The following is a 26,262-nucleotide window of genomic DNA, read 5'->3' on the forward strand; positions in this document are numbered from 1 at the left end:
TTATCGAAAGTAATATCGTGATCGCGATATTCAGCAACGTTATCGCATATTGCATATTTTCCTCATATCCTGCAGCTGTAGAAGAAAATGAATTACGTGACAGTTTTAGTCTCATTTTATCCTGATGTCCTCTTTTCCCGTTGACTGATTTAAGTTCCGATTGTTTTTACCTACTTTTAGTGTCCTGATCCATACTTTATCCTGATTAAATGAAGTATGTCTGCCGTTGCTTTAGTTTAGTGTTGAAACAAAGCATTTGCTTGAGTGAGACCTTTTTGTTTCGAGCCTAGGTTGGCTCCAACAGAAACTCACTCCTGTACTAATCCAAGCACTTTTGATTAGTCAAAGCAGACAGTATTGAGTCTATGCAAATCTGCTCAGGCAGACTTCTTCTCAGCTGTTGTTTATTCTGTTGTTTCCTGTAGCCTGGCCACAAACTCATTCTGCTCAGAGAGAATCCTCCAGCTGCTTGTGAGCTTCTTTCTCCACCGCGCGCTGAATAAAACTGGACCTGCGGGAACTTTTTCTTCCACACAGCCCTAGGGCAAACCATTTCTTAATGGAGCTGGCTTTGTGCACGGAGGCATGTTGAAACAAGGAAAGGCACAAACGCAAACTGTTTGACGCTACACGGACCGGGTGTCATTGGATAATCCGCAATTCATTTTTAATTGGAGATTGAAAAACGTATATCTGTCATTTGTTTTAAAAACCCCAAACGTTTCTGGTGTCAGAATTATAAAACGAAATAGCGATCAAAGGCGACACGTTTGTTGTTTTTGGCAATTTTATCGTTATTCCGTCCGTATACGATTTGTTATATCGTTTGTAGTATCGCTTTGACAGACCAACCACACGCTGCGGAGCGGAGGAGGGTCTGGCTAGTCCACACAGCATTCTGGGATGGGAGAAAAACATGCTCTGGTTTATTGGTATTTCTTTAAACCAATCACAATCGTCTTGGGCGGCATTAAGCGCCGCACAGAGCCACGGTGCCTCTGCAAAATAGCCTCGGGAAGTTGTTTTGGTGGAACGTGTGTACGTTCAAAAGTAGTGTTAGTCGTGCAACAGAAAACTCAGATAGGACAGATAGTCTAGCTAGCTGTCTGGATTTACCCTGCAGAGATCTGAGGAGCAGTTAACCATAGTCCTCAGAAATCCACCGGAGGTTAGAACGCCAACACAGAGACAGAGGAAGGGGACGGACATCCGGCCGAAAATTAGGGACATAGATATAAAACATTAGCCTGGATGCCAGCCGAACTTAGCCCCGCCCACAACATTCGAGGTCGGGGTCACATTCTGACTAGAATCGGAGTATGACCACGTCAGGCTAGTAAAACATAGGGATATCTGGCGAAATGTTCGGCGGCACCTGAACAATCACGGAAGTGGGACGCCGTGGATATAGACTAGCTTCTGGCAGACAACCGCAATGAACTGTAAAACATCAGTCAGACACGCTGATAATCTGAGCAAATGTAAGATGCAAGCAAGATCAGGACATTGTGGTTTGTGTGTTTGACCCTGAGGATGAAATCGCAACACTGACACATGCACAAAGTCGACCAAATGTAACATTTCTCTGGGTTTAAACATTGTTGGAAACATTTAGGAGAATGCAAGTACACAACTCAACAACATACATAACATAGGTTTGTAGACATTTCAGTGCAAAAAAAGTTACATATTATATCTTTAATTTTAACTAAAGGGAACAAACAATTACAAACTGTAGAGGGGTGTCACGCAGAGATGAACAGCTCCATTAAAGCGCCCACAGAGTGCATCCTGTAGAAAACGCTGAGCGGCTGACCCAAGTTCACCAGAACAAACCACGCAGAGAAGCCGAAAAACTGTTTCCCGAGGCCGTTCTCAAACTGGGGGTGGACTCCAAACGCAGGGATGATCCACAGCTGCAAGAAGAGGGAACAGGGATGTATTTTATGAATGCCGAAATAACAAAGAAACTTGTATTTCTTCTTAAATCGGACAGTAAACGCACATCATATTACCATGACATTGCAAAAGATGAGGAAAGAACAGATTTCTTGTATTGCTCTTTTGGTCCAGGCCTTTTTCCCATGATGCTCTGGCGCAGCAGCTGGCGTGTTCCCCTCCAGCATTGACGTATCCGTCTTCTTCTTGTCTTGTATTGGCACCGCAATCTTTTTCTTAAGCTGTGGGAGGGTTTATAGAGTATTTAAAGGAGACAAATTATGCTTTGCTGTATTTTCTGTCATATCTTTAATGTTATAATGCCAGATGTTCATGTTAAAGTTTCAAATAATGATGTAAAGAAATTTGAAAGAAATGCCTGTGAGCCAAAACCTCAGATTTTCCACTGGTCTGAACGCTGCATTTTTTCTACTCTTGGTTCTGTATGACGTCATATCGAGCCGGTTTTCTATATTTGGTCATCTGCTCCAGGCAGGCACGCTACTGTGCATGCTCCATTTAAGAGCTATATGCACTGTTTTCCAAACAATTTAATAATATACACTACCGGTCAAAAGTTTGGGGTCACTTAGAAATTTCCATTCCACTCCATTATAGAGAGAATACCAGCTGAGATCAGTTGCATTGTTTCTTAAACCAGGGCAGCAGTTTTCAGATTACATTATGTGTTTACATAATTGCAAAAGGGTTCTCCAATGTTTCCTCAGTTAGCCTTTTAAAATGATATAAAATTAGTAAAAAGAATGGGTCTTTGGGACATGGGATGAATAGTTGCTGATAATGGGCAATGTAGATATTGCATTAAAGATCAGCCACCCACTCCTGATAGTCTGTCTATAATAGAGTGGAATGGAAATTTCTAAGTGACTCCAGACTTTTGACCAGTAGTGTAATAAAATGCCTAAAAAAAAAGAATATACAAATAAATCCAAATCCATCAAAATTCCAAAAAGAAGGATGAGTTCAAGAAGGAACGGGCAGAAGCATGATGCAGACTGGGCTTTGTCGGGAGGAGGGCAGTTTGAGAAAAAAGTGTTTTTTGAACATTTAAGAATGTAAACATGTTGTAGGAGAAACACAAAATAAAAGTATGAACCTGTAAAAGGTGTAGAATAGATCTCCTTTAAACAAAACCTTTTTAATGGCTGACTTGTTCCAGTGAAATAACCCTTCACATGTATGGCAGGTACCTTGAATAAGATCCTCCGCTGCTTCTCTTTCTTCTTGGCGAGGAGGCTCGGGTGCCTGTGGAGGCCTTGGATGATGAAGATGTTCTGCAGGATGAGCTCCAGCAGGGTGAGGAGGGAATAGGACAGGTCGAGTTCCCCGAGAAGCCCGCTCGTCCCCACGGCCAGGGCCGCCACCAGGCAGAAGTAGGACAGGGCGAACTGGCCCATAGCCGCCACCAGGAGCATCACGTCCAGGCTCGGGTGGGGTTGTGTCCGTCGTTCGCTCTTCTCCTCTCCAGCCGGTGGACCAGCATCCCGACCAGGGAGCACACGACATCAGGGGCATGGCGGCCAAATGGTAGCCCCGCAAAATAAGAGGAAGGCGGTGAACAGCCGCCCGCCCCCTCGGCTCACCCAAACCTGATACAGAATGAAGAACAGCAAGTCATGCGATGAGCACCAGGGAGCGCAAACACAAAAGCGGCAGATGACCCCCACCATGGTAGACAACGTGGAGGGTCAGCTTCTGAGCGACATGGTGGGGACCTGGACTCATCCTGCGGCCCACGTTCTTCCACATCACATAGATCATGCAGCTGGCCATCAGGTAGTACTCCATGTTGAAGGGATAAAGGATTTCGTAGCCTTTCCTGAAGGTGCGGCAGGCGGCGCTCGCACTGCAATCACAGAGGGTCGAATTGGCCGTTCCTGGAAGCAGGCATGGACTTTAAAAAGTCTATAGAGTACAAGGCAGGGGTGTATGATTATTAGAGCTGCAAAGATGAATCGATCAGTTGTCAACTAGTCTATATCTACAAACATTTCACGGGACAGTTTCCCCCGGATGTCCCTCACCTTCTGCTTTCTTTGTGTTGGCATTCTAAACTCCGGTCGATTCGGGAATCATCCTCCAAGCTAGAACCAACAATCAAATTATATTCATCTCTTTTTTTTTTTTTTTTAATTCTCAAGACCCATTTTAATTCCAGAGTTTGCCTCCCTACGTGCACACGTTCCACCAAAACAAGTTCCTTCCCGAGGCTATTTTGCATTTTCTGTTTTTTTTTTTTTTTTTTTGGTCCATATAGGCTCAGCAAGAACAGTCTTACTTTTTCAAGTCTACTATGAAAAAAAAAAGTCACAAATTCTCTGATTCCAGCTTCTTAAATGTGAATGTTTTCTAGTTTCATCTTTCCTCTGTGACAGTAAACTGAATATCTTTTGAAGACGTCATCTTGGGCTTTTTGGGAAACCCTAAACAACTAACCAATGAATCTAGAAAATAATTGTTAGTTGCAGCGCTAAATCAGATTCAAACTCTATTCAAACATTGTTTCATCTAACTGGCATACACGGAGGGAGAGTTGGCCAGGAGAGAATGAAGAAATGTACGTGATGGTACACAAAACATTGTCACGCATCCGACTATCGGAGCTACGTCGCGTTTGTCTGACAGCCTACAGAAATACATTTGGCCTTATGTTACATTCTGTTAAATGTTATTCACGGAAGATAACAAAACTTTAAAGGATTTTACTAATTCCATAGTCTATATCCTTGACGTTCCACTTCCGGGGTTGCTCTGGTGCCGCCCGAAATTCCACTGGATGTCACTCTTTTTCGGCCGCATGTCCATTACCTTCCTTTTTCTTTGTGTTGCATTCTAAACTGCGGTGGATTTGTGAGGACTATGGTTAACTGCTCCTCAGATCTCTGCAGGGTAAATCCAGACCGCTAGCTAGACTATCTGTCCAATCTGAGTTTTCTGTTGCATGACTAAACCAACTTCTGAACGTACACCAAAACAAGTTCCTTCCAGAGGCTATTTTGCAGAGGCAGCGTGGCTCCGCTTGGTGCTTAGCGCCGCACAAGACGACTGTGATTGGTTTAAAGAAATACCAATAAACCAGAGCACGTTTTTCTCCCAACCCGGAATGCTGTGTGGACTAGCCAGACCTTCCTCCGCTCTGTGGAGGAAGGTCTGGCAAAGTGAGACTACTAATTCTATGACTTTGCCAGATGAATCGACAATGAAAATAATCATCAGTCGCAGCCCTAAGATTGATGATTATAGTGTATCTATGGAGATCATTCACCTGCTAAATCAGACGTGTCTGCTTCAGTTGTGTTGCTGAAACCTTTTTCTAACTCAATCTCCTCGTGGATGGTGTCCTCTGTCACTGCATTCAGCCACAGCAGCAGGTCGGCCGAGAGGACCATCATCATCCCCGACCTGCGTCACATAAAAAGTGTCACACATGAAATGACAAAAACATACACCTGAAGCTGTCATCCTTGAATATAAACTAATAAATATGTAGAACATTTATAAAAGGTATGTAAAAACACATATAGAGTGATGCACCTGGTGATTATCTTGTGTTTGTGAATGCAGTCTTTGGAGTGAGCCCACAGTAAATAGGTCTGCAAAAGACAAATAAGCGGTTATTCAATAAAAGCAAGAAAAAGTCTTCTTCATAGTTATTTTGTATTGAATTTTACAATGTAAATAGATTTGAAACACACACAAAAAATCCAATAAAAAACATTCCCACACCAAACATACCCCCCCCTACTATTATGCACTTCAGAATTATAACCATGCACACACAAGTGGAACAGTTTTTTCTTCATATTTTTGCATTGTCACTAGAAAGCATACCAGTAGAAATATATATTAATATTTGTAAGTGGGTTAGGGTTAAGTTTACTGCACTACATTTATCTGACAGCTTTTGCTTTATTGCTTCACGCTGGGCTTGTTTCTGCAACAGCTCATTGAGTATATTCATACATTATTAATAGTTAAAATAATTGAAGGTTTATTTAGGCCGTCTGTCCCTTAATCTTGCACGTTTTTATAGGAATTTCAATTATTAAATTCAACAATTTTGTTTACGTGATGACACCTGATGAAGACGAAAACAAATAGATCTGTGAGTTAAAATGATTTCGTTACACATCTTGAGTTTAGTTTATGGGGAGATTAGATTATGGTTTTATTTATTGTTTGCTAGTGGTCAAGTTTGGAAGCTCTAATTCTTCTCGATCATTTAACGCCTACCGAACTTACAGAATTTCATTCTGTTGCCCTTTTTTGTCTTTTTCTTTTCGTGTTAGTCAATTTAACATAAGTGTACTTTTATCTTTGGGTTAAGGTGAGACTATGTAACTATTTCAATAATAAATAGCCCATTCCTTTGTAGTGGGAATTTGTCCAAATGAGGCCCGAAAGGCCTGTCAAATCTGACTCCAATATATTAATTCCTGCGCCTTCTTTGATTGGACTTAAGTTTACCCAAAACGCAAGGATCAATCTGTGACGAAGAGTTCAGATAAGCAAAGTTTACGGAGTCCAGCATCAAAGTTACTACACAATTATGGGTTCACAAACAGAGTCTACGTTTCCCTAGAGACAGACATAAAGTCAGAGCTCGGTCCACCAAGATCTCCTCCGAAAATGAACGTCCCTCTATTCTCTCCCTCAAGCTTTTATCCTATCCTCGGGGAGCGGGGGTCCTCTAGTTTCTAGACAGAAACTTATCTTTCACAAACACAGACACCAAGGTTTGGGTCTCTGTCTGGTGCAACTTCCTCGTCTGTTCTCTTAACTTTAACTTTCTTTCCTGTTTTTCTGCTTATCTGTCTGGTATACACAATGCACTATTATGCCATAAAAGGCTAAACTATTGTTAAACGCTTAACCATTCCTCCATTTCCTTCAACAATTTCCTCAATGATTGCACACAGCTCTTTTGCAACGAACACAAATACACACATTGTGTTAATAAAATATTTCTACACCTTCCCTGTTAAATGTTTCAGCATTAATCCTAATTATGGCCATAGACCTATACAGTACAAGCCAAAAGTTTGGACACACTTTCTCATTCAATTCATGACTATTTACATTGTAGATTCTCACTGAAGGCATCAAAACTATGAATGAACACATATGGAATTATGTACTTAACAAAAAAGTGTGAAATAACTAAAAAAAACATGTCTTATATTTTAGATTCTTCAAAGTGGCCACCCTTTGCTTTTTTATTAATAAGGGAAATAATTCCACTAATTAACTCTGACAAAGCACACCTGTGAAGGTAAAACCATTTCAGGTGACTACCTCATGAAGCTCATTGAGAGAACACCAAGGTTTTGCAGAGTTATCAAAAAAAGCAAAGGGTGGCTACTTTGAGGAATCTAAAATATAAGACATGTTTTCAGTTATTTCACACTTTTTTGTTAAGTACCTAATTCCATATGTGTTCATTCATAGTTTTGATGCCTTCAGTGAGAATCTACAATGTAAATAGTCATGAAAATAAAGAAACACATTGAATGAGAAGGTGTGTCCAAACTTTTGGCCTGTACTGTATCTTTGTTTTTATGTCTTCTTGATCTTACTTTAAAAGTGGACATATTATGCTTTTCCTTATTTTCTGTCAAATCTACAATGTTATGTCGTATTTTAATGTTAAACGTGGCAAATTAATGAGGAAAACGTAATTTCAGAGAAATCCCAGTCAGCTAAAACTATCAGATTTCCAACTGTACTGAACGCTCCAGTTTAAACAGGGTGACGTTCAGGAAACCGTAGCAAAACGGTGCACTTTGTTTTGAGATTGAACTTGTCCCTGTTTTTTCTACTCTTGGCTCGGTGTCAAACCAGCCTTCTATGGGACATCGGGATTGGTCATTGGCTCCAGGTAGACAGGAACTACTGGAGTGTTTTATTTTTTATTTTTAAGCTACTACTACTAATAATAATAATAACTTGGACTTATATAGCACCTTTCATGGCACATAAATATTCTATTAGTATCCACTACTAACAACAGTAGCTGCGTGCTAACGCCAGATACTGTAATCTTGGCGGCCAATGCTGGTCATTTCTCCCCAAATTCCGGTCACTTTACTGCTGGGACATGTCCGGTTGTGTAGTATTTCGTTTAGAAGCCTTTAGTGTTGATTTTTCACGCTACAAAGTCCTGCTACATACTCCGTTGCAGTAGCTCCAGCTTAAACTAATAAAACAATAGTGGAGCGCAGATTCCAGGAAACCTACTGGCCAATCAGAGCAGACTGGGCATTTTCGGGAGGAGGGGTTAAAGAGACAGGCGCTACTACACAGCATCTCATACAGAGGGTGAGTACAGGAGCAGCAGCCATGGGCAGTATGAAAGATGAAGTGTTTTTTGAACTTTAAAGCATATAAAAATGTTTTATTAGAATCACAAAATACAAGAACCTGGAAATGTTATATAATAGTTCCCCTTCAAAAAGGTTCACCAACCTCACTTATGGCAGTCCATTTATCTGATGATTAATTCTATAAAATTGTGAGATAGAAGCTGTTCCTTTCATTCAACGTCTTTCTTTCTTCTGGTTTTTAGCTCCACTTACAGAGCGTGAAGTAGCAGCCAAAACTGTTTTCTCTCTACCAGAATAGAAATGTCATTACCTGCAGCGCGAGAAAAGGAGCCTCGATGAACGGAGAGATCACTTTAGGGACAGGGTTACACTCCATCATGGTCATCAAATAACCGGCCCTGAAGATATGCAAAAGCAGACTGAAGGCAGCAAAGAGCATGAGGACCCCTGGACCAGAGCAGGAGAGAGGAGAGACATTTCATTACACTATGCAAAATATTAATACAAATTTAACCAAATTTTAGTTTAGAGATTTTTTTTCCTGTATTTTCTTGTAAAACACGAGAATGTAAAAAAACAATTACCATGAATTTACATGTCTATGGTAAAAGAACAAAAAAACAGAATAACCATAAAATGTCCTTTTTTTCAGAAAATTAATTTGTTGTCACATGAGGACTGTTAAAATGCATTCACAAATGTATCATGATTTCAAATAGTTTCTTCTTTTATTAAAAGAAGAAGTTTCTTCTGTTAAATCCAAGTTTAATACTGTAAATGCATTTCTTAATTAGATAAACAGAGATCATTAGGTTTTACAGGTGTAAATATCCATTAAACATTAAAAAGCCACAAATGCACAATATTTAATGTAAAGTCAAAGCTAAAAAACGCTTAAAATATATATATATATATATATATATATATATATATATATATATATATACACACACACACACACACACAGTACAGGCCAAAAGTTTGGACACACCTTCTCATTCAATGCGTTTCCTTTATTTTCATGACTATTTACATTGTAGATTCTCACTGAAGGCATCAAAACTATGAATGAACACATATGGAATTAGGTACTTAACAAAAAAGTGTGAAATAACTGAAAACATGTCTTATATTTTAGATTCTTCAAAGTAGCCACCCTTTGCTTTTTTTGATAACTCTGCAAAACCTTGGTGTTCTCTCAATGAGCTTCATGAGGTAGTCACCTGAAATGGTTTTCACTTCACAGGTGTGCTTTGTCAGGGTTAATTAGTGGAATTATTTCCCTTATTAATAAAAAAGCAAAGGGTGGCTACTTTGAAGAATCTAAAATATAAGACATGTTTACAAACTGTATTTTACAAGTTATTTTACTTTTCTATAATTTTGTGGGCGCCCTAGCTGCCTGAATAGTACCCTTTTTACAGTGTATCTTATATTTGGTCATGATGGTAAAACAGCTTACCGGTGACAGGGATTCCCCCGGCATGGTGGTCTTTGTGCGGGCAGATGCCGGGCTGTTTCCGGGCCCACAGCAGGTACCACAGCATCCAGAGCGAACTAACCCCGATCAGCAGCAGCACGAACACCTGGGGCTCCTGGTGCGTCAGGCCCTCGGGGGGGAAAGCCTCTCCGGCCACCAGGGCCGCTCCCAGCAGCACCACATTCAGACCCAGCATCCCGGAGATCAGACGCCTCCCACTGGGAACCCAAACCACCACCGGATCCATCTCTGGGTACTCCATCTGATCCTCTGAGTTCTCATCACTGTCGGGATTTCCAGGTGCCTCCGAGGAGGAATCTAGCTCTGGGACTCCAGGATGTGGATTCATATTCACCCCTTCTTCTTTTTTTGTCCTTCTTCACTCTTTAGATTCTTACACCCTCCGTCTTCTTTTCCTCTCTTCCATTCAGTCTGCCGGGGGTTCTCTCTGTACTTAAGGTGAAATCCTGCAATTCAACATGTGAAGGCATGCATCTGAAAACTTGTTGTTCTTTGGATCCACCTTCTCACATACCAAGGTGTGGTCGCTATCCAGTACATTAACACACCTCGCAAAGGAGAGCCGTCATGTTTACTTTACACGTTGACCATGTTGTTTTAGCAGCTGTGCCACTTGGACAAAGTTTGCTTAAAGACCCCGAATGACCCGAGCAGAGTCTTTGGCAATTTGTCCTGCAATGTGTGTTGAGCCTCCTGTGTAGTTTCTATTGTTGGAGAGTTGTTGTTTTTTAGATTGCTTAACCACTATTTTGAAAACAGGGACCGGGTTTTCAAAATCAATACACACCCAATCAGCAGAAGACCTCAGACCATTTGCAAAATGAAACACTCTTGCAAAAACTATACACTAATTTATAAAACCCATATTATGTTACCATATGAAACCCACACGTGTCATATTACTTAATTCTGGTTTAACCAGTTACTAAATGGCACGATAATTTTCATAATCATGATGCACACCCATGTTGACAGCTGAATATGCAATTCGCTAAGATAGGGATAAAGGCAGCCGATTATAATGTGCCTTCTCCTGGCACTTACCAGTACATCTTGCTGAGGGTCACTGCCCCTCACCATGACCATGGTGTGGATTGGTGACAGCCAGACTAGTAGGCCTACTCTTCTTCCTCAGTTTCTTTTACACGTAGCATATACAGTAATTGACTGTATTAGCGCCCCCTGCTGTTGGCTGTTAATATCGATTTCAACTTTTTTTGTGCAGACGTTCTGGACTTTTCCCGAACGCACAGATTGTCAGTCCGTCCCTGCTTAAACCTGATTGATGTGTCTACGATTAAGCAATCATGTGTTTGTGCACCTGATGGCTGTGTTTCCTAGCCTAGAAATCTAGATATACCCTAGCCGCAGCAAATGTAATTTGCAGCCAGGGGGTCTAGCAACTCTCCGTTGGCTTGCGAGCAGGATTTACCAAACTCTGGCCGGGCCAATCACATTGTGTATAGAGTCGGTGGGCGGGCTTATGGCTACTGCTGCTGGGAACAGCGGTCTTTCGAATCGGCTTTGGCTGCAACTTTGGAAGACTTGGAGTTAAGCTTTTCTTTGAGAAAAGAACAAAGAAAGTTGGTCAAAAAAGTCCCTCGGAACACACCGAAACGACACCGACTTGAGCGTACGTTCTGTGCGTGCACGAGACGTAATACGTCTCCATAACAGCAGGCGGTGCTAATCTGTATTGTTACCCAAAAAATGAAAACCGGCAGCTGATTGGACAAACCCGTCACGTGGGTCTGGATTCTCCGGAATTTCAAAACCGACCATAATGGCGGCTCGTTCGGAATGCGATATTGTATTTTACGAAGATAGTTCACCGAAACGTGTTTCTGAAAACATTTTAAGCGAGAAATAGACCGTGTGGTTGCTGAATCTGTCTTCATTTCAGATCGACAAAGGTCAGTTTAGAAGATTTACGTCAGATTTTAAGAGGTGTTTGTCACGCTCATCCCGCTCGTCATTTCCGGGTTAGCACTCCACCAATCAGATTGGTCATTGAGTCCGACTGCCCGCCCACCGATTCAACAGGTCAAATCGGCGAAAACGAAAGCAGACGGCTTTGCATCGTGAGTCGGTTAAAATAAAATATGAAAGATTACAACTGGTTAAAATAAACTAATGGTAACTAATATCAGTACTAAGTAAACTGTATCATTAATTTAAGGTTCATATATCATCGATAAAACAACCTTAGCTGTTAAAATGTCTTGCAATAATTCAACTTTTTTTTTTCTTTCTTTCTTTGCTCCATTTCAGGTTATTTTGTGCATAAAAGCAGGTGGCTGGCAGCACATTTAATTGTGTGTGTGTGTGTGTGTGTGTGTGTGTGTGTGTGTGTGTGTGTGTGTGTGTGTTCTTGTTTAACTACATTCGTGGGGTCTAAAAACCGAGTCCTGTGGGGTCCTGACAACTTTGTGGGGCCAAAATACTGGACCCCACAACTTTAAAGGGCTGTTTGAGGGGTTAAGACTTGGTTTTAGGATTAGGGTTAGAATTAGGTTATGGTTAGGGTTAGGGTAAGGGTTAAGATAGTCATTTAGTTGTGATGGTTAAGGTTAGGGTAAAGGGCTAGAGAATGCATTGTCAATGACGGGTCCCCACAAAGTTAGTTAGACGCACTGTGTGTGTGTGTGTGTGTGTGTGTGTTGTGTGTGTGTGTGTGTGTGTGTGTGTGTGTGTGGGGACCCGTCATTGACATAATGCATTCCCTAGCCCCTTACCCTAACCTTAACCATCACAACTAAATACCTACCCTTAACCCTTACCCTAACCTTAACCATCACAACTAAATGCCTAACCTTAACCCTTACCCTAACCATAACCTAATTATATCCCTAATCCTAAAACCAAGTCTTAACCCTCAAACAGCCCTTTAAACTTGTGGGGTCCAGCATTTTGGCCCCACAAAGCTGTCCAGACCCCACGAATATAGTTAAACAAGAACACATACACACACACAGTGTGGGAGTGGAGGAGGGAGGGGGAGACAATATCTTAGACATTTATCATTTAATGATTACCTTTCAAGTTCCTTCTTTAACACACACAGGAATGAATGGAAACCAGTTGCAAAATACATCCAACAGTCTGAAATTGTATTGCAAAATGTTTATGAAATGGTCAGCATAAGTGTATAATCTATGGGATTTAAATTTAAAGTATCTGAACACACACAGGTGATTTCTGTCTGATTAGACCTCTGCTCATGGTTAAGGTTGGTCGGATTTGTTGGGAATGTATTAGGTCACAAATCTTTTCTACCAATAAGAATGATAAATGTGTCATTTGTCCTGACCTAACAGGTGCAACAAAGGAAGAAATCAATCAATCAGTCAGTCTAAACACACAGTCCTGAGAAGAGGTCTAATGAGCCAGATTAACTGAATGCATCTGTGTGGTTGTTCAGAGCCTTTAGGAGTTGCAAAATTTGCGAACACACCCTTGAAAACACCCACACAGATGTATTCAGTTAATCTGGCTCATAGACCTTTTTCACGGCAGACAAGATTCAAAGGTTAGAATTTTTATTAAGCTTTATTTATTAACCTTTATTTATTCAGGGAAGGTTCACTGTGAGGAAGACTCTCTCTTTTGCAGGAACGCCCTGATCACATTCACACAGTTCCACATTCATACCTGGAAGCTGCCCAGTACAACCACAGTCTGATCTGCTGGCCACTGAGCAGCTCCACTGGAGCAGTTGGAGGTTAAGGGCCTTGCTCAAGGGTACCTCAGTGGTGGTAATGAGGGAGGGAAAGAGGGACCCTTTCACTTTCCCACCCAGATTTTATCCTGTCGGCCTGGGGATTGAACCGACGACCTTCTGGTCACAAGCTCGCTTCTTTAAACTTCAGGCCACCACCACATGGCCACATATGGTTTTATATTTTAAAACCAAACCATGTCTGTGTTCTTCATATTTATGTAAAATTATAGTTTGCTCTTCTTATGTAAAATGTGTGTCTCTGGTAGATGCTTGCGATTGTTCGTGCCATGCAAACATCGCCTCTTTTATGTGAACGTGCGCACCGCTGGATCGGGAAACCCTGGGTTGATTGAACTAGTTGATAGCCATCGTCGTTTTTGCGGGACCGCGGTTGTTAGGTTAGGTGAAGCCGGGAAACTGAAAGAAATCCAGGCCATGTTGATCTGGATTCGTAGTACAGGCCCCAGGTTTAGTGAAAACTCTGATTTTGTTAACCCTGAGATGAGGGAAACTCTGGGTGTTCTGTTTCAGAAAGGGAGGTTAATCAAACCTGAGAGAGAGAGGTAACTCCAGCCCGTTTCAGAAAGAGAGGGAACTTCACCTTAGAGTCAGTTACTATGGTAACTGAGTCTGTGAACCTAACCTGGTCGGGAACAGTTTCTCTCAGGCTCCTCCCTCTGACACAGCGCTCATTTCCTCATTCATTCATTCAGTCCGTATCAGACGCCCAGTTTGTTATCTGCATTAATAAAAAAAAAGCAGGGTTGGTTCATTAACCATGTTAGACAGACTATAAAACGTTTTTATTTCTCAAAACATGGCATTTCCTTTTGTCGACGAGCTTGTTGATGAAGAAGCTGTAGGCCTATGACTTCGCAGGGAGTTCAACATACTTTTTTTGCAAACTGCCGTTTTCTTTACAACATTGGTGATTTTCCCTTTTTCAATCCAAAAAACTCACTTATTTTAAGCTTACTAGCTAACCTTAGTCTTTCTTTCTTCCTTCCTTCCTTCCTTCCTTCCTTCCTTCCTTCTAGGGAGACTTATTCTCTCCTGTGGCAATATTTTGACAGTTTAAAAGAACATATTTATGCTAATACTTTTTTTCTTTAAGTTTACTGGAAAATAGCCTAAGTGGATTCATCCCTTGCTCAATTTGAAAACCTCCCTTATTTTAAGAAGAAGGCTTTAAATTTTAAACTTTAAACAAACTAAAATCAAGTCAGAGTTGAATATTCTGTAATTGTATAATTGTCTTCTATTCTGTTTTTGTTTTTTTATCACTACACGGTTCACAACACACGGTTAGTTAGCGTAGTTAACACTACGCACAGTGGAATTACGTGTCCTGTTTTTATTTCATGCATACTATTTGAGCTATGGGCTGAGCTCTGTTATCTCAGCGCTTGTTTTGGAGAAGAGTTGTCAGGTGAAGTGGAAGAGAGCGTGTCATGGAGGATAATGGGAGCCATGTGAGTAAAACTGTTATAGCACATTTTTTTAAAACTGGTTTAATGAGCGTAAAATTGGACATTGCAACTGTTATTTTGAAAAGCTGGTTATTTATTAATTATATATTTTTATTTAAATTAAATATTTAGTGTAGTGTGTATTACCCAAAGTTCACAGCAAAAGGTAAATGAGAAGAGAAGAGATACATGTCGCTTTATAGGCAGTTATTTTCTTTGAACATTTTATTTTATTTCTTTTAGAGCTGCAAAGATTGATTAGTTGTAAACTATTAAATAAATCGGCAACTATTTTGATAATCGGTTTGAGTCACACTCTGATTCCAGCTTCTTAAATGTGAATATGTTCTAGTTTCTTCTCTCCTCTGCAGTGGCGCAAAAAGTGGGTATGCGCTATATGCGGCCATGGTAAAAAAAAAAGATTTAGAACGTTTTTTGGGGTATTTTCTATATGTAGCTGCTTTTGTGCGTTTCTAAATCATTTCTGCATTTTCTCAATGTTATTATATAACATTGTAGAGGACTAACAGGCTTGAGTAGGCACCCTGTCTCATAAGATTAGGGCCCTATGAAATCCGTTTAATTTTTTTTTAAATTCCGTGTTTTATTTTATTTTTAGCCGTTTTCGATTTTTCGGATTTGCTTGTTTTCTTTTCACTTCTAAGCAGTAGTGACCTTTAAAAACTCAGTGACACAAACTCACAATTCAGCTTTTTTATTTAAACTGTTAATATATTCAGCAAAGCACATTCAAAATTACCTAAATAAAAGCTAATTGGATGCTCACCTATAACAATGTTGAGGACACTGCGATCTCGGTTGTCAGAGGTTTCATCGACAACAACGAAGATTTTCTCTCCACGGATCTCTTGCAGCACTTTTTGGGTGTGCTGGTCAAAGACCCGCGGCAGGTGGGTCTGCCTGCTGGTGTTTTCTGGAAGCGCGCCTCCCTGCTTGCAATGTTTAACAAGAAACGGACGTACAGTATCCTCTTCATTTTCTCTAGCGGTATGTCAGCTTCAGCACACATTGCAACAAAATCTTCCACAAACTCACGCCTTGCATCGATTGATTTTGTCGTTGCCTCAATGGTAACTTGGAGGGATTTTCCCGCTGTAGATTTAGCTTGTTTAGCTGTTCTTGAGATGAGCTTTTGATTTCAAATGGTCGTTACGTGTGTCTTTGCGGGTCCAGTCAACAGTATGTTGACAAAACTTACCTAACAGTCGTTGTCCAGACTCATAGTGGTCGTTGGGGTATTGTTCAGCCCGGTATTTAGCAGTTAATTCAGAGTTTCTTAATTTTTTTGTCACCGTTGTCTTATCGGGAGGCGCCACTCGCTTCGACATTCTTTCCCTCGCAACAAACTCAACGTGAACGTGATGACATATGGTTACTAGGCAACAGGCTGTGCCATTCGGCCACGGTTTAGGTAGAGACCTGTCTCTGCTTGTTTTTGAGACATTTCTACGCTTGTTGTTTTAAACTGAAAAATGAGAGGTAAAAAAAAAATATTGTTTATTTAATGTCAACAAAATATATGCAAATTCCGTGCGATTCCGCGCGTATAACAGAATTCCATTTTCATGTGTAGATTTCGCGATTCCGTCCGTGTTTTCCGCATCGTGGAAATCATAAGGCCCTATTAGATTCCATCATAGAATTTTGACATATTGTAATAGAGGGAGCGGGGGGCACTCCCTATTATGGCCACGCCAAGACCCGGGCTATTGAAGGGCGGGTCTTGGTGTGGCCATAGTAGGATTCGTAATGTGCGAGCAGGTACAGTAGTGAGTTGTCGTCTATGGAAAAAGATGGAAAAAGCAAAAAAGCTATCGGGCAAAAAAGTTGCATATTATATCTTTAATTGGAACTAAAGGGAACAATGTAAAATACAAACTGTAGAGGGGTGTCACGCAGAGATGAACAGCTCCATTAAAGCGCCCACAGAGTGCATCCTGTAGAAAACGCTGAGCGGCTGACCCAAGTTCACCAGAACGAACCACGCAGAGAAGCCGAAAAACTGTTTCCCAAGGCCGTTCTCAAACTGGGGGTGGACTCCAAACGCAGGGATGATCCACAGCTGCAAGAAGAGGGAACAGGGATGTATTTTAATAAAGAAATAATTTGTTAAGAAATAACAAAGACACTTGTATTTTTTCTTAAATCAGACAATAAACACATATCATGTTACCATGACATTGCAAAAGATGAGGAAAGAACAGATTTCTTGTATTGCTCTTTTGGTCCAGGCCTTTTTCCCATGATGCTCTGGCGCAGCAGCTGGCGTGTTCCCCTCCAGCATTGATATATCTGTCTTCTTTTCGTCTTCTATTGGCACCACAATCTTTTTCTTAAGCTGTGGGAGGGTTTATAGAGTATTTAAAGGAGACGAATTATGCTTTGCTGTATTTTCTGTCATATCTTTAATGTTACAATCCCAGATGTTCATGTTAAACGCGGCCAAAGTTTCAAATAATCATGTAAAGAAATTTGAAAGAAATGCCTGTGAGCCAAAACCTCAGATTTCCCACTGGTCTGAACACAGCGTTTTTCTACTCTTGGTTCTGTATGACAGGAGACCTACAGGTACCTTGAATAAGATGCTCCGCTGCTTCTCTTTCTTCTTGGCGAGGAGGCTCGGGTGCCTGTGGAGGCCTTGGATGATGAAGATGTTCTGCAGGATGAGCTCCAGCAGGGTGAGGAGGGAATAGGACAGGTCGAGCTCCCCGAGAAGCCCGCTCGTCCCCACGGCCAGGGCCGCCACCAGGGAGAAGTAGGACAGGGCGAACTGGCCCATAGCCGCCGCCACCAGGAGCATCACGTCCAGGCTCCGGGTGGGGTTGTGTCCCGCTTCGTTCGCCCTCCTCTCCAGCCGGTGGACCAGCATCCCGACCAGGGAGCACACAGACATCAGGGGCATGACGACCAAATGGTAGCCGTAAAATAAGAGGAAGGCGGTGAAGCGAAGCTCGTCCTGGCTCACCCAAACCTGATACAGAATGAAGACGGCAAGTCCCGCCATGAGCACCAGGGAGCCAAAGAAGACGCCGCATATGACCCCACCATGGTAGACAACGTGGAGGGTCAGCTTCTGAGCGACATGGTGGGGACCTGGACTCATCCTGCGGCCCACGTTCTTCCACATCACATAGATCATGCAGCTGGCCATCAGGTAGTACTCCATGTTGAAGGGATAAAGGATTTCGTAGCCTTTCCTGAAGGCGAGGCAGGCGGCGCTCGCACTGCAATCACAGAGGGTCGAATTGGCCGTTCCTGGAAGCAGGCATGGACTTTAAAAAGTCTATAGAGTACATGGCGTAAATCTCATTTAACAGTGGGGGGAGACAAACATAAAATTTCTGAAGAGCAATTTTTGAAGGGGACACAAATAATACAGCAACAATTATACTTGTAGAGGACATGTCTACACAGAGGAAAGCCTTAATACTATCATTAGTGTACCACAGAGACTGTACCATTATCCTTCTTTTCAGTGTTTCTCTTGATTCAATGAAAAAGCTGACGAAATTGACCAAAATATTCTTCTTTAAAACCATTTATTTATTTTAGCCTCCCTATGCGGAATTTCGGGCTTTCATACTACTCGCTACGATGTAAATTGACACGCAATCGCAAGGTAATATAAGTCAATGGAGGCCAAACGCTGTTGATAAACACACTAAAAAGCAATTATGCGTCTTGATAACATGCCAAAATGGCATACGAATTGGCGTACATACGCCACTTACTGAGATCAGCTTGGCATCCCAATTAATTGAAGAAGCTTTTTCGTTTCGGTCCATATAGGCCTAGCAAGAACAGAGTGCAGGATCTTCCTTTTTCAAGTCTAATATGATAAAAAGTAACAAATTCTCTGATTCCAGCTTCATAAATATGAGTATGTTCTAGTCTCTTCTCTCCTCTGTGACAGTAAACTGAATATCTTTGAGTTGGGGACAAAACAAGACATTTGAGGACGTCATCTTGGGCTTTGGGAAACCACTGATCCACATGTTGAATAATGTTTCTGACATTTTATAGACCAAACAACTAACCAATGAATCGAGAAAATAATCGTTAGTTCCAGCGCTAAATCAGATTCAAACTCTATTCAAACATCGTTTCATCTAATTGGCATACACGGAGGGAGAGTTGGCCAGGAGAAAATGAAGAAACGTACGTGATGGTACACAAAACGTCATGCATCCGACTATCGGAGCTACGTTACACGACAGCCTACAGAAATAAATTCGGCCTTGTTCTGTTAAATGTTATTCACGGAAGATAACTGCAACAATTTCATTAAACATAACCAAATTCAATGACTTTTCCCAAACTTTAAAGGATGTTACTAATTCCATAGTCTACGTATATCCTCGACGTTCCACTTCCAGGATTGCTCCGGTGCCGCAAGAAGTTCTGCTGGATGTCCCTCTTTTCGGCCGGATGTCCGTTACCTTCAGCTTTCTCTGTGTTGTCATTTTAAACTCCGTTGGATTTGTGAGGACTATGGTTAACTGCTCCTCAGATCTCTGCAGGGTAAATCCAGACAGCTAGCTAGAGGCCATTTTGCAGCGGCGCCGTGGCTCTGCTCAACGCTTAGCACCACCCAAGACGATTGTGATTGGTTTAAAGAAATACCAATAAACCAGAACACGTTTTTCTCCCATCCCGGAATGCTGTGTGGACTAGCCAGACCCTCCTCCGCATCTCTGTGGAGGAAGGTCTGGCAAAGCGAGACTAATAATTCTATGACTTTTCCAGATGAATCGACAATGAAAATAATCATCAGTTGCAGCCCTAAGATTGATGATTATATCTATGGAGATCATTCACCTGCTAAATCAGACGTGTCAGCTTCAGTTGTGTTGCTGAAACCTTTTTCTAACTCAATCTCCTCGTGGATGGTGTCCTCTGTCACTGCATTCAGCCACAGCAGCAGGTCGGCCGAGAGGACCATCATCATCCCCGACCTGCGTCACATTGAAACAGTGTCACACATGAAATGACAAAAACAACATACACCTGAAGCTATCATCCTTGAATATAAATTTAAATGTAGAACATTTATAAAAGGTATGTAAAAACACATATAGAGTGATGCACCTGGTGATTATCTTGTGTCTGTGAATGCAGTCTTTGGAGTGAGCCCACAGTAAATAGGTCTGCAAAAGACAAATAAGCAGTTATTCAATAAGAGCAAGAAAAAGTCTTCTTCATAGTTATTTTGTATTGAATTTTACAATGTACATTGTCTGCCAAAAAACAACATTCCCACACCGAACACACCCAACCCCCCTGCTGTCACTCGATGAATTAAGACTCTGGTTAATAGAGGAATGTGCAGTGTGGTTTTGCAGAAATATGACAGTGTAAACAATGCAAGAACACAAAGCACTTAGTATTGCAGTGAAGTTGTGATATGAAAAGTCATTAGGGCACAATAAGTAGTGAATGAAGTTATGAGGAATATGGTTAACTGCTCCTCAGATCTCTGCAGGGTAAATCCAGACCGCTGGCTAGACTATCTGTCCAATCTGAGTTTTCTGTTGCACGACTAAAACTACTTTTGAACGTACACGTTCCACCAAAACAAGTTTCTTCCCGAGGCTATTTTGCAGAGGCATCGTTGCTCCGTCGGGAGCTTGTGATTGGTTTAAAGAAATGCCAATAAACCAGAGCACGTTTTTCTCCGATCCCGGAATGCTATGGACTAGATTGCAAGACTGTTGGGGGTGGGAAAGGGTAATTAGTTTAAAATAAAAAAAAGGGGTTTTTTTTTTTTTTTTGTTGGGTTGTTTTTTTGTTGTGAAAAGGTGTTTTTATTTTTTTTTTTGTTTTTTCCCCCCTTTCCCCCCCCTTTTTCTTTCCCGCTTTTGTGCCCCCCCCCCGGGGGGTTGGCTTTTTTTTTTTTTTTTTCCCTTTTTTTTTTTTTTTGCACAGTAGATACGGCTGCGAAACGACCGGAAGTCATTCATTTCCTATGGAGATTCGCAGACCGCATGCGAATGCGGACCACATTTTTCTCCCATCCTGAAATGCTGTGTGGACTCACCAGACCCTCCTTCGCAGCGCTGTGGAGGAAGGTCTGGCAATGCTAGACTAACTGGAAAATAAAAATAAACGGCGAGTTCTTGTTTTAACTTAACAAACGGCACATCCAGCGCCAGGTGCCTAACCGCAAGTGAAGGATTGTCGGATTTTAACCCAAACCACCATCTTTTTCTTATCGTAAACAAGTAGTTTTGTTTAAACTACGACCGTTTCACAACGTTAAAGACGCGTAGAAAATCGCGACCTTTCTGTTCAAAACTGCGAGTGACGTTCTCTGGCTATCTACAGCTATAGAGGCGCTATGTTATGAAATGCTCCTGTGGGTCGTATTACAGGGTAGGGAACAAAAGACTCAAAACGTTGTATAGTTTGGAGGACTTGTTGGAAAGAAGTCTTTTTTAGTTTGCAGTCGATTGAGAACAGAAACGCTGATTGTATATTTCATGAATCCCTTAGACCTTTAATGTAACTCCTCTACCAATTCTCACATTCATACATTAACAGTTTAAATAACTGAAGGTTTATTTAGGCCGTCTGTCCCTTAATCTTGCACAACAAGATTATTTTGTTTGCTAGTGGTCAAGTTTGGAAGCTCTAATTCTTCTAGATCATTTTACGCCTGCCTACTTCATTATTTTGCCCTTTTTTGTCTTTTTCTTTTCGTGTTAATCAATTTAACATAAGTGTACTTTTTTCTTTGTGTTAAGGTGAGACTATGTAACTATTTCAATAATAAATAGCCCATTCCTTCCCTGTTAAATGTTTCAGCATTAATCCTAATTATGGCCATAGACATATGTTTGTTTTCATGTCTTCTTGATCTTACTTTAAAAGTGGACATATCATGCTTTTCCTTATTTTCTGTCAAATATGTTATGTCATATTTTAATGTTAAACATGGCCAAAAAAAATAATTCTTCAAATAATGAGGTAAATGTATTTCAGAGAACTCCCCGTGAGCTAAAACGATCAGATTTACAACTGTTCTGAACGCTCCGGTTTCAACAGGGCCACGTTCAGCCCCGATAAAACGTAGCAACATGTTTTTTAAAACTGAAATGAGGGTGCGTTGAAACACCCTGTTGTGTGTGCAAGCGCTCTATTTTTTCATTACCATGAGTTTACAGACAAGTCTCTGCTGATTGGGTGTAACCTGTGTCACAGTCAATAAATGAGAAAACATATCTCAAAGCCATTGATCACTGTTTCATATGAAGGATATATTTATTCATAATTCTAATTGAAAGTCCAAAGAGAAAACGAAGCAAGATCAAATTAAAAATATTATTATTTTACTACGCTACTAGGAAAAATCATGCCATAATTAAATTGAAAAAAGAAAAAGGAAACTGAAAAAGCAAAGCTTAAATATAAATGCATAAACTGAAATCTTGTATTGATTGAGAGAAACATCAAATATGAAACTCAAAATGGAAAATGGAAAAGCTTAAATGGAAATACTTAAATTAAAATCTCAAATAGAAAAAAAAGAAATTATTTTATTTTAGTCTGCGCTTTATAATTTTCAATTTGAAATTTTATCTTTTGAATTTTACATTTTGCAATTGCCCTTTGACATTTTAAGATTCAACTTTTCCATTTCAATTTGGACTTGACAGATGTCAATGTAAATGAGGAGGCATGGCCCAAAGGCTGGTGGGAGGGTCTGAAACGAAAAGGGTGCAGAGGCACCTTATTGACGGCAGGGGGAGCTGACTGCTGGGGAGCACACTGAGTTTGGCAGAGCAGTATATATGAGTATTAGATTGCAGTAGGTTTGTAACTTATGACTGAATCTTAAAAGAGTCCTGGCGAGTTTGTGTGTTAGGCCACATGGTCAGACATGTTAGAATACATTCACCAAGTTGAAGCCATTGCCTTATAAATAAGTCCTCCGTACAGCCCTGCTGCCTCAACTTGCTGTGTTGTCGCCGTAGTAGTTGCAGACAGTGTGCTCCCCAGCAGTCAGCTCCCCCTGCTGTCAATAAGGTGCCTCTGCACCCCTTTCGTTTAAAAAAAAGAAAAAATCGCTAAGGGGGTCTGAAAAGTCGCTAAATCCTAATGATTTTAAACATATTTATATATTTTTCTTTTTTTTTTTATATATATTCAATTTACTATGTCTGATATGTTGTTTGTATGTTTATTTTTTGTATGTCTGGTGAGCCAAAGAAAAATTTCCACCCCGGTGGACAATAAAGATTTATTCTATTCTATTCTAAATCTAGCGACAAAGTCGCTAAGTTGGCAACACTGGTAGTTCCCCTTCAAGGCAAGGCTGGTGTTAGAAGTCCCTCTAGTGGACAGAAGATGTAACAACCACATGCTTATAGTGGCATTGGCAATGCATAAGCCTGAGTAGTGAAGTACATATTAACAACGGGCTGCATTTGAGCATTAAATATTCAAATATTTAAAAAATAAATGAAATTTGAATGGTATTACAGAAGAAGATTGACAGCTCTAGTCAATACAGGAGCAGCAGCCATGGGCAGTATGAAAGATAAGTGTTTTTTTAACGTTAAAGCATGTAAACATGTTTTATTAGAATCACAAAATACAAGAACCTGGAAATGTTATAGAATAGTTCCCCTTTAAAAAGGTCACCAACCTCACTTATGGCAGGCTTTGTCCACTTATCTCCACATGTTTTATCTGATGATTAATTCTATAAAATTGTGAGATAAAAGCTGTGTCTCAAGGTTCAAGTTCCTTTCATTCTACCATCAAATGTTGCTAAACATCTTTCTTTCTTTCTTCTGGTTTTTAGCACCACTTACAGAGCGTGAAGTAGCAACCAAAACTGTTTTCTCTCTACCAGAATACAAATGTCATTACCTGCAGTGCGAGATAAGGAGCCTCGATGAACGGAGAGATCACTTTAACGACAGGCTTACACTCCATCATTATAATCAAATAACCGGCCCTGAAGATATGCAACAGGAGACTGAAGGCAGCAAAGAGCATGAGGACCCCTGGACCAGAGCAGGAGAGAGGAGAGACATTTCATTACACTATTAACTTAATTAGATAAACAGAGAACATTAGGTTTTACAGGTGTAAATATCCTTCAATTAAACATTAAAAAGCCAAAGAAAATACACAAGAGTTAATGTAAAGTCAAAGCTAAAAACTATATTTTAATCAAATATACAAAAAATTCCAAAAATGTAAAAAGAAATATACAAACTGTATTTTACGAGAACGTTATTTTATTTTTCCAGTATTATTTTGGGCGCCCTAGCTGCCTGAATAGTACCCTTTTTACAGTGTATCTTATATTTGGTCATGATGGTAAAACAGCTTACCGGTGACAGGGATTCCCCCGGCATGGTGGTCTTTGTGCGGGCAGATGCCGGGCTGTTTCCGGGCCCACAGCAGGTACCACAGCATCCAGAGCGAACTAACCCCGATCAGCAGCAGCACGAACACCTGGGGCTCCTGGTGCGTCAGGCCCTCGGGGGGGAAAGCCTCTCCGGCCACCAGGGCCGCTCCCAGTAGCACCACATTCAGACCCAGCATCCCGGAGATCAGACGCCTCCCACTGGGAACCCAAACCACCACCGGATCCATCTCCGGGTCCTCCTGATCCTCTGAGTTCTCATCACTGTCGGGCTTTCCAGGTGCCTCCGAGGAGGAATCTAGCTCTGGATGTAGATTCATATTCACCCCTTCTTCTTTTTTTGTCCTTCACTCTTTAGATTCTTACACCCTCCGTCTTCTTTTCCTCTCTTCCATTCAGTCAGCCGGGGGTTCTCTCTGTACTTAAGGTGAAATCCTGCAATTCAACATATGAAGGCATGCATCTGAAAACTTATCACATTTTGGATCCGCCTTCTCACATACCAAGGTGTGGTCACAATCCAGTACATTAACACACCTCGCAAAGGAGAGCCGTCATGTTTACTTTACATGTTGACCTTTGTTTTAGCAGCTGTGCCACTTGAACAAAGTTTGCTTCAAGGCCCAGAATGACCCGAGCAGAGTCTTTGGCACTTTGTCCTGCAATGTGTGTTGAGCCTCCTGTGTAGTTTCTATTGTTGGAGAGTTTAACTCTTGTGTCTGGCTGTTATTTTGTAGTTTTTATTAGGGGCGTAACGATGCATTGTGAGTCGGTTAAAAAAACGGTATGAAAGATTACAACCGGTTAAAATAAACTAATAGTAACTAATATTATCAGTACTAAGTAAACTGTATCATTAATTTAAGCTTTATATATCATTGATATAACAACCTTAGCCAAGTATAAAAAATGTCTTGCAATAATTCAACTCTTTTTTTTCCCACTCAGGTTATTTTGTGCATAAAAGCAGGTGGCTGAAAGTACACACACACACACACACACACACACACACACACACACACACACACACACACACACACACACACACACACAGTGTGGGAGTGGAGGAGTGAGGGGGAGACATTTATCATTTAATGATTACCTTTCAAGTTCCTTCTTTAACACACACAGGAATTAATGGAAACCAGTTGCAAAATACATCCAAAAGTCTGAAATTGTATTGCAAAATGTTTGTGAAGTGTCAGCATAAGTGTATAATCTATGTGATTTGAATTTAAAGCCTCTGAACCATGCTCTGAACACACACAGGTGATTTCTATCTGATTAGACCTCTGCTCATGGTGAAGGTTGGTCGGAGCTTTGATGGGAATTTATTAGGTCATAAATCTTTTCTACCAATAAGAATGATAAATGTGTCATTTGAGGGTGTTTAAGGGTGTGTTTGCAAGTTTTAACTCCTAAAGGCTCCAGGCTCTTTCACGGTCTTCCACAACTTCATTGCACCAAAAAAAAAAAAAAAAAAAAGTCCCGCAAAATCAGCCATTTTGGGCCGCAACAATCTCAAACAAATCCTGGAGGGACTGCCTTTGTGTGTTTTTTGCATGTGTTATGGTGCGCATCGACCAGTGTTTTTTGATCTTCTAATGCAGGCCATGCTGCTGATCTATTTAGTTTTTTACGCTCTTTTTTTCTACTCACCTAATCGGGTAAAAATGCTGTTGTGTTTTGCACTTCAGGGCCGCCATACATCTATTTGGTATGCCAGTTCAGTGGTCTACAGTATTGCACTCTACCGTTTCAAACGCTACTGCCTCTGTTCTGTTCTAAACACTGTTCTGTATTGTATTCCATTTTTTAACGGTTATATTCTGAAAAGGGGCGGGGTCTCGACGTCATAGCCCCGCCCCCTCCCGACAACGTTTTCGTCC

The 26,262-nt window shown here is 41.0% G+C and overlaps 1 protein-coding gene and 1 pseudogene across 1 annotated transcript; both read right to left on the reverse strand.

Moving 5' to 3' along the window:
* Positions 1-1,575: 1,575 nt before the first annotated feature.
* LOC120551196 lies at positions 1,576-26,178 on the reverse strand (annotated as a pseudogene).
* LOC120551197 (proton channel OTOP3-like) lies at positions 16,822-25,603 on the reverse strand. Its single transcript, XM_039788423.1, has 8 exons — positions 25,476-25,603; positions 24,339-24,808; positions 23,869-24,005; positions 20,083-20,141; positions 19,813-19,949; positions 17,567-18,249; positions 17,168-17,332; positions 16,822-17,056 (listed from the first exon to the last, which is right to left on the reverse strand). The coding sequence occupies exons 2-8, from the start codon at positions 24,691-24,693 to the stop codon at positions 16,886-16,888; spliced, it is 1,707 nt and encodes a 568-aa protein (XP_039644357.1). The 5' UTR covers positions 24,694-24,808; positions 25,476-25,603; the 3' UTR covers positions 16,822-16,885.
* Positions 26,179-26,262: the final 84 nt, after the last annotated feature.

The sequence above is a fragment of the Perca fluviatilis genome, chromosome 21 (genome assembly GCF_010015445.1).
Source record: "Perca fluviatilis chromosome 21, GENO_Pfluv_1.0, whole genome shotgun sequence".
Classification (NCBI taxonomy): domain Eukaryota; kingdom Metazoa; phylum Chordata; class Actinopteri; order Perciformes; family Percidae; genus Perca; species Perca fluviatilis.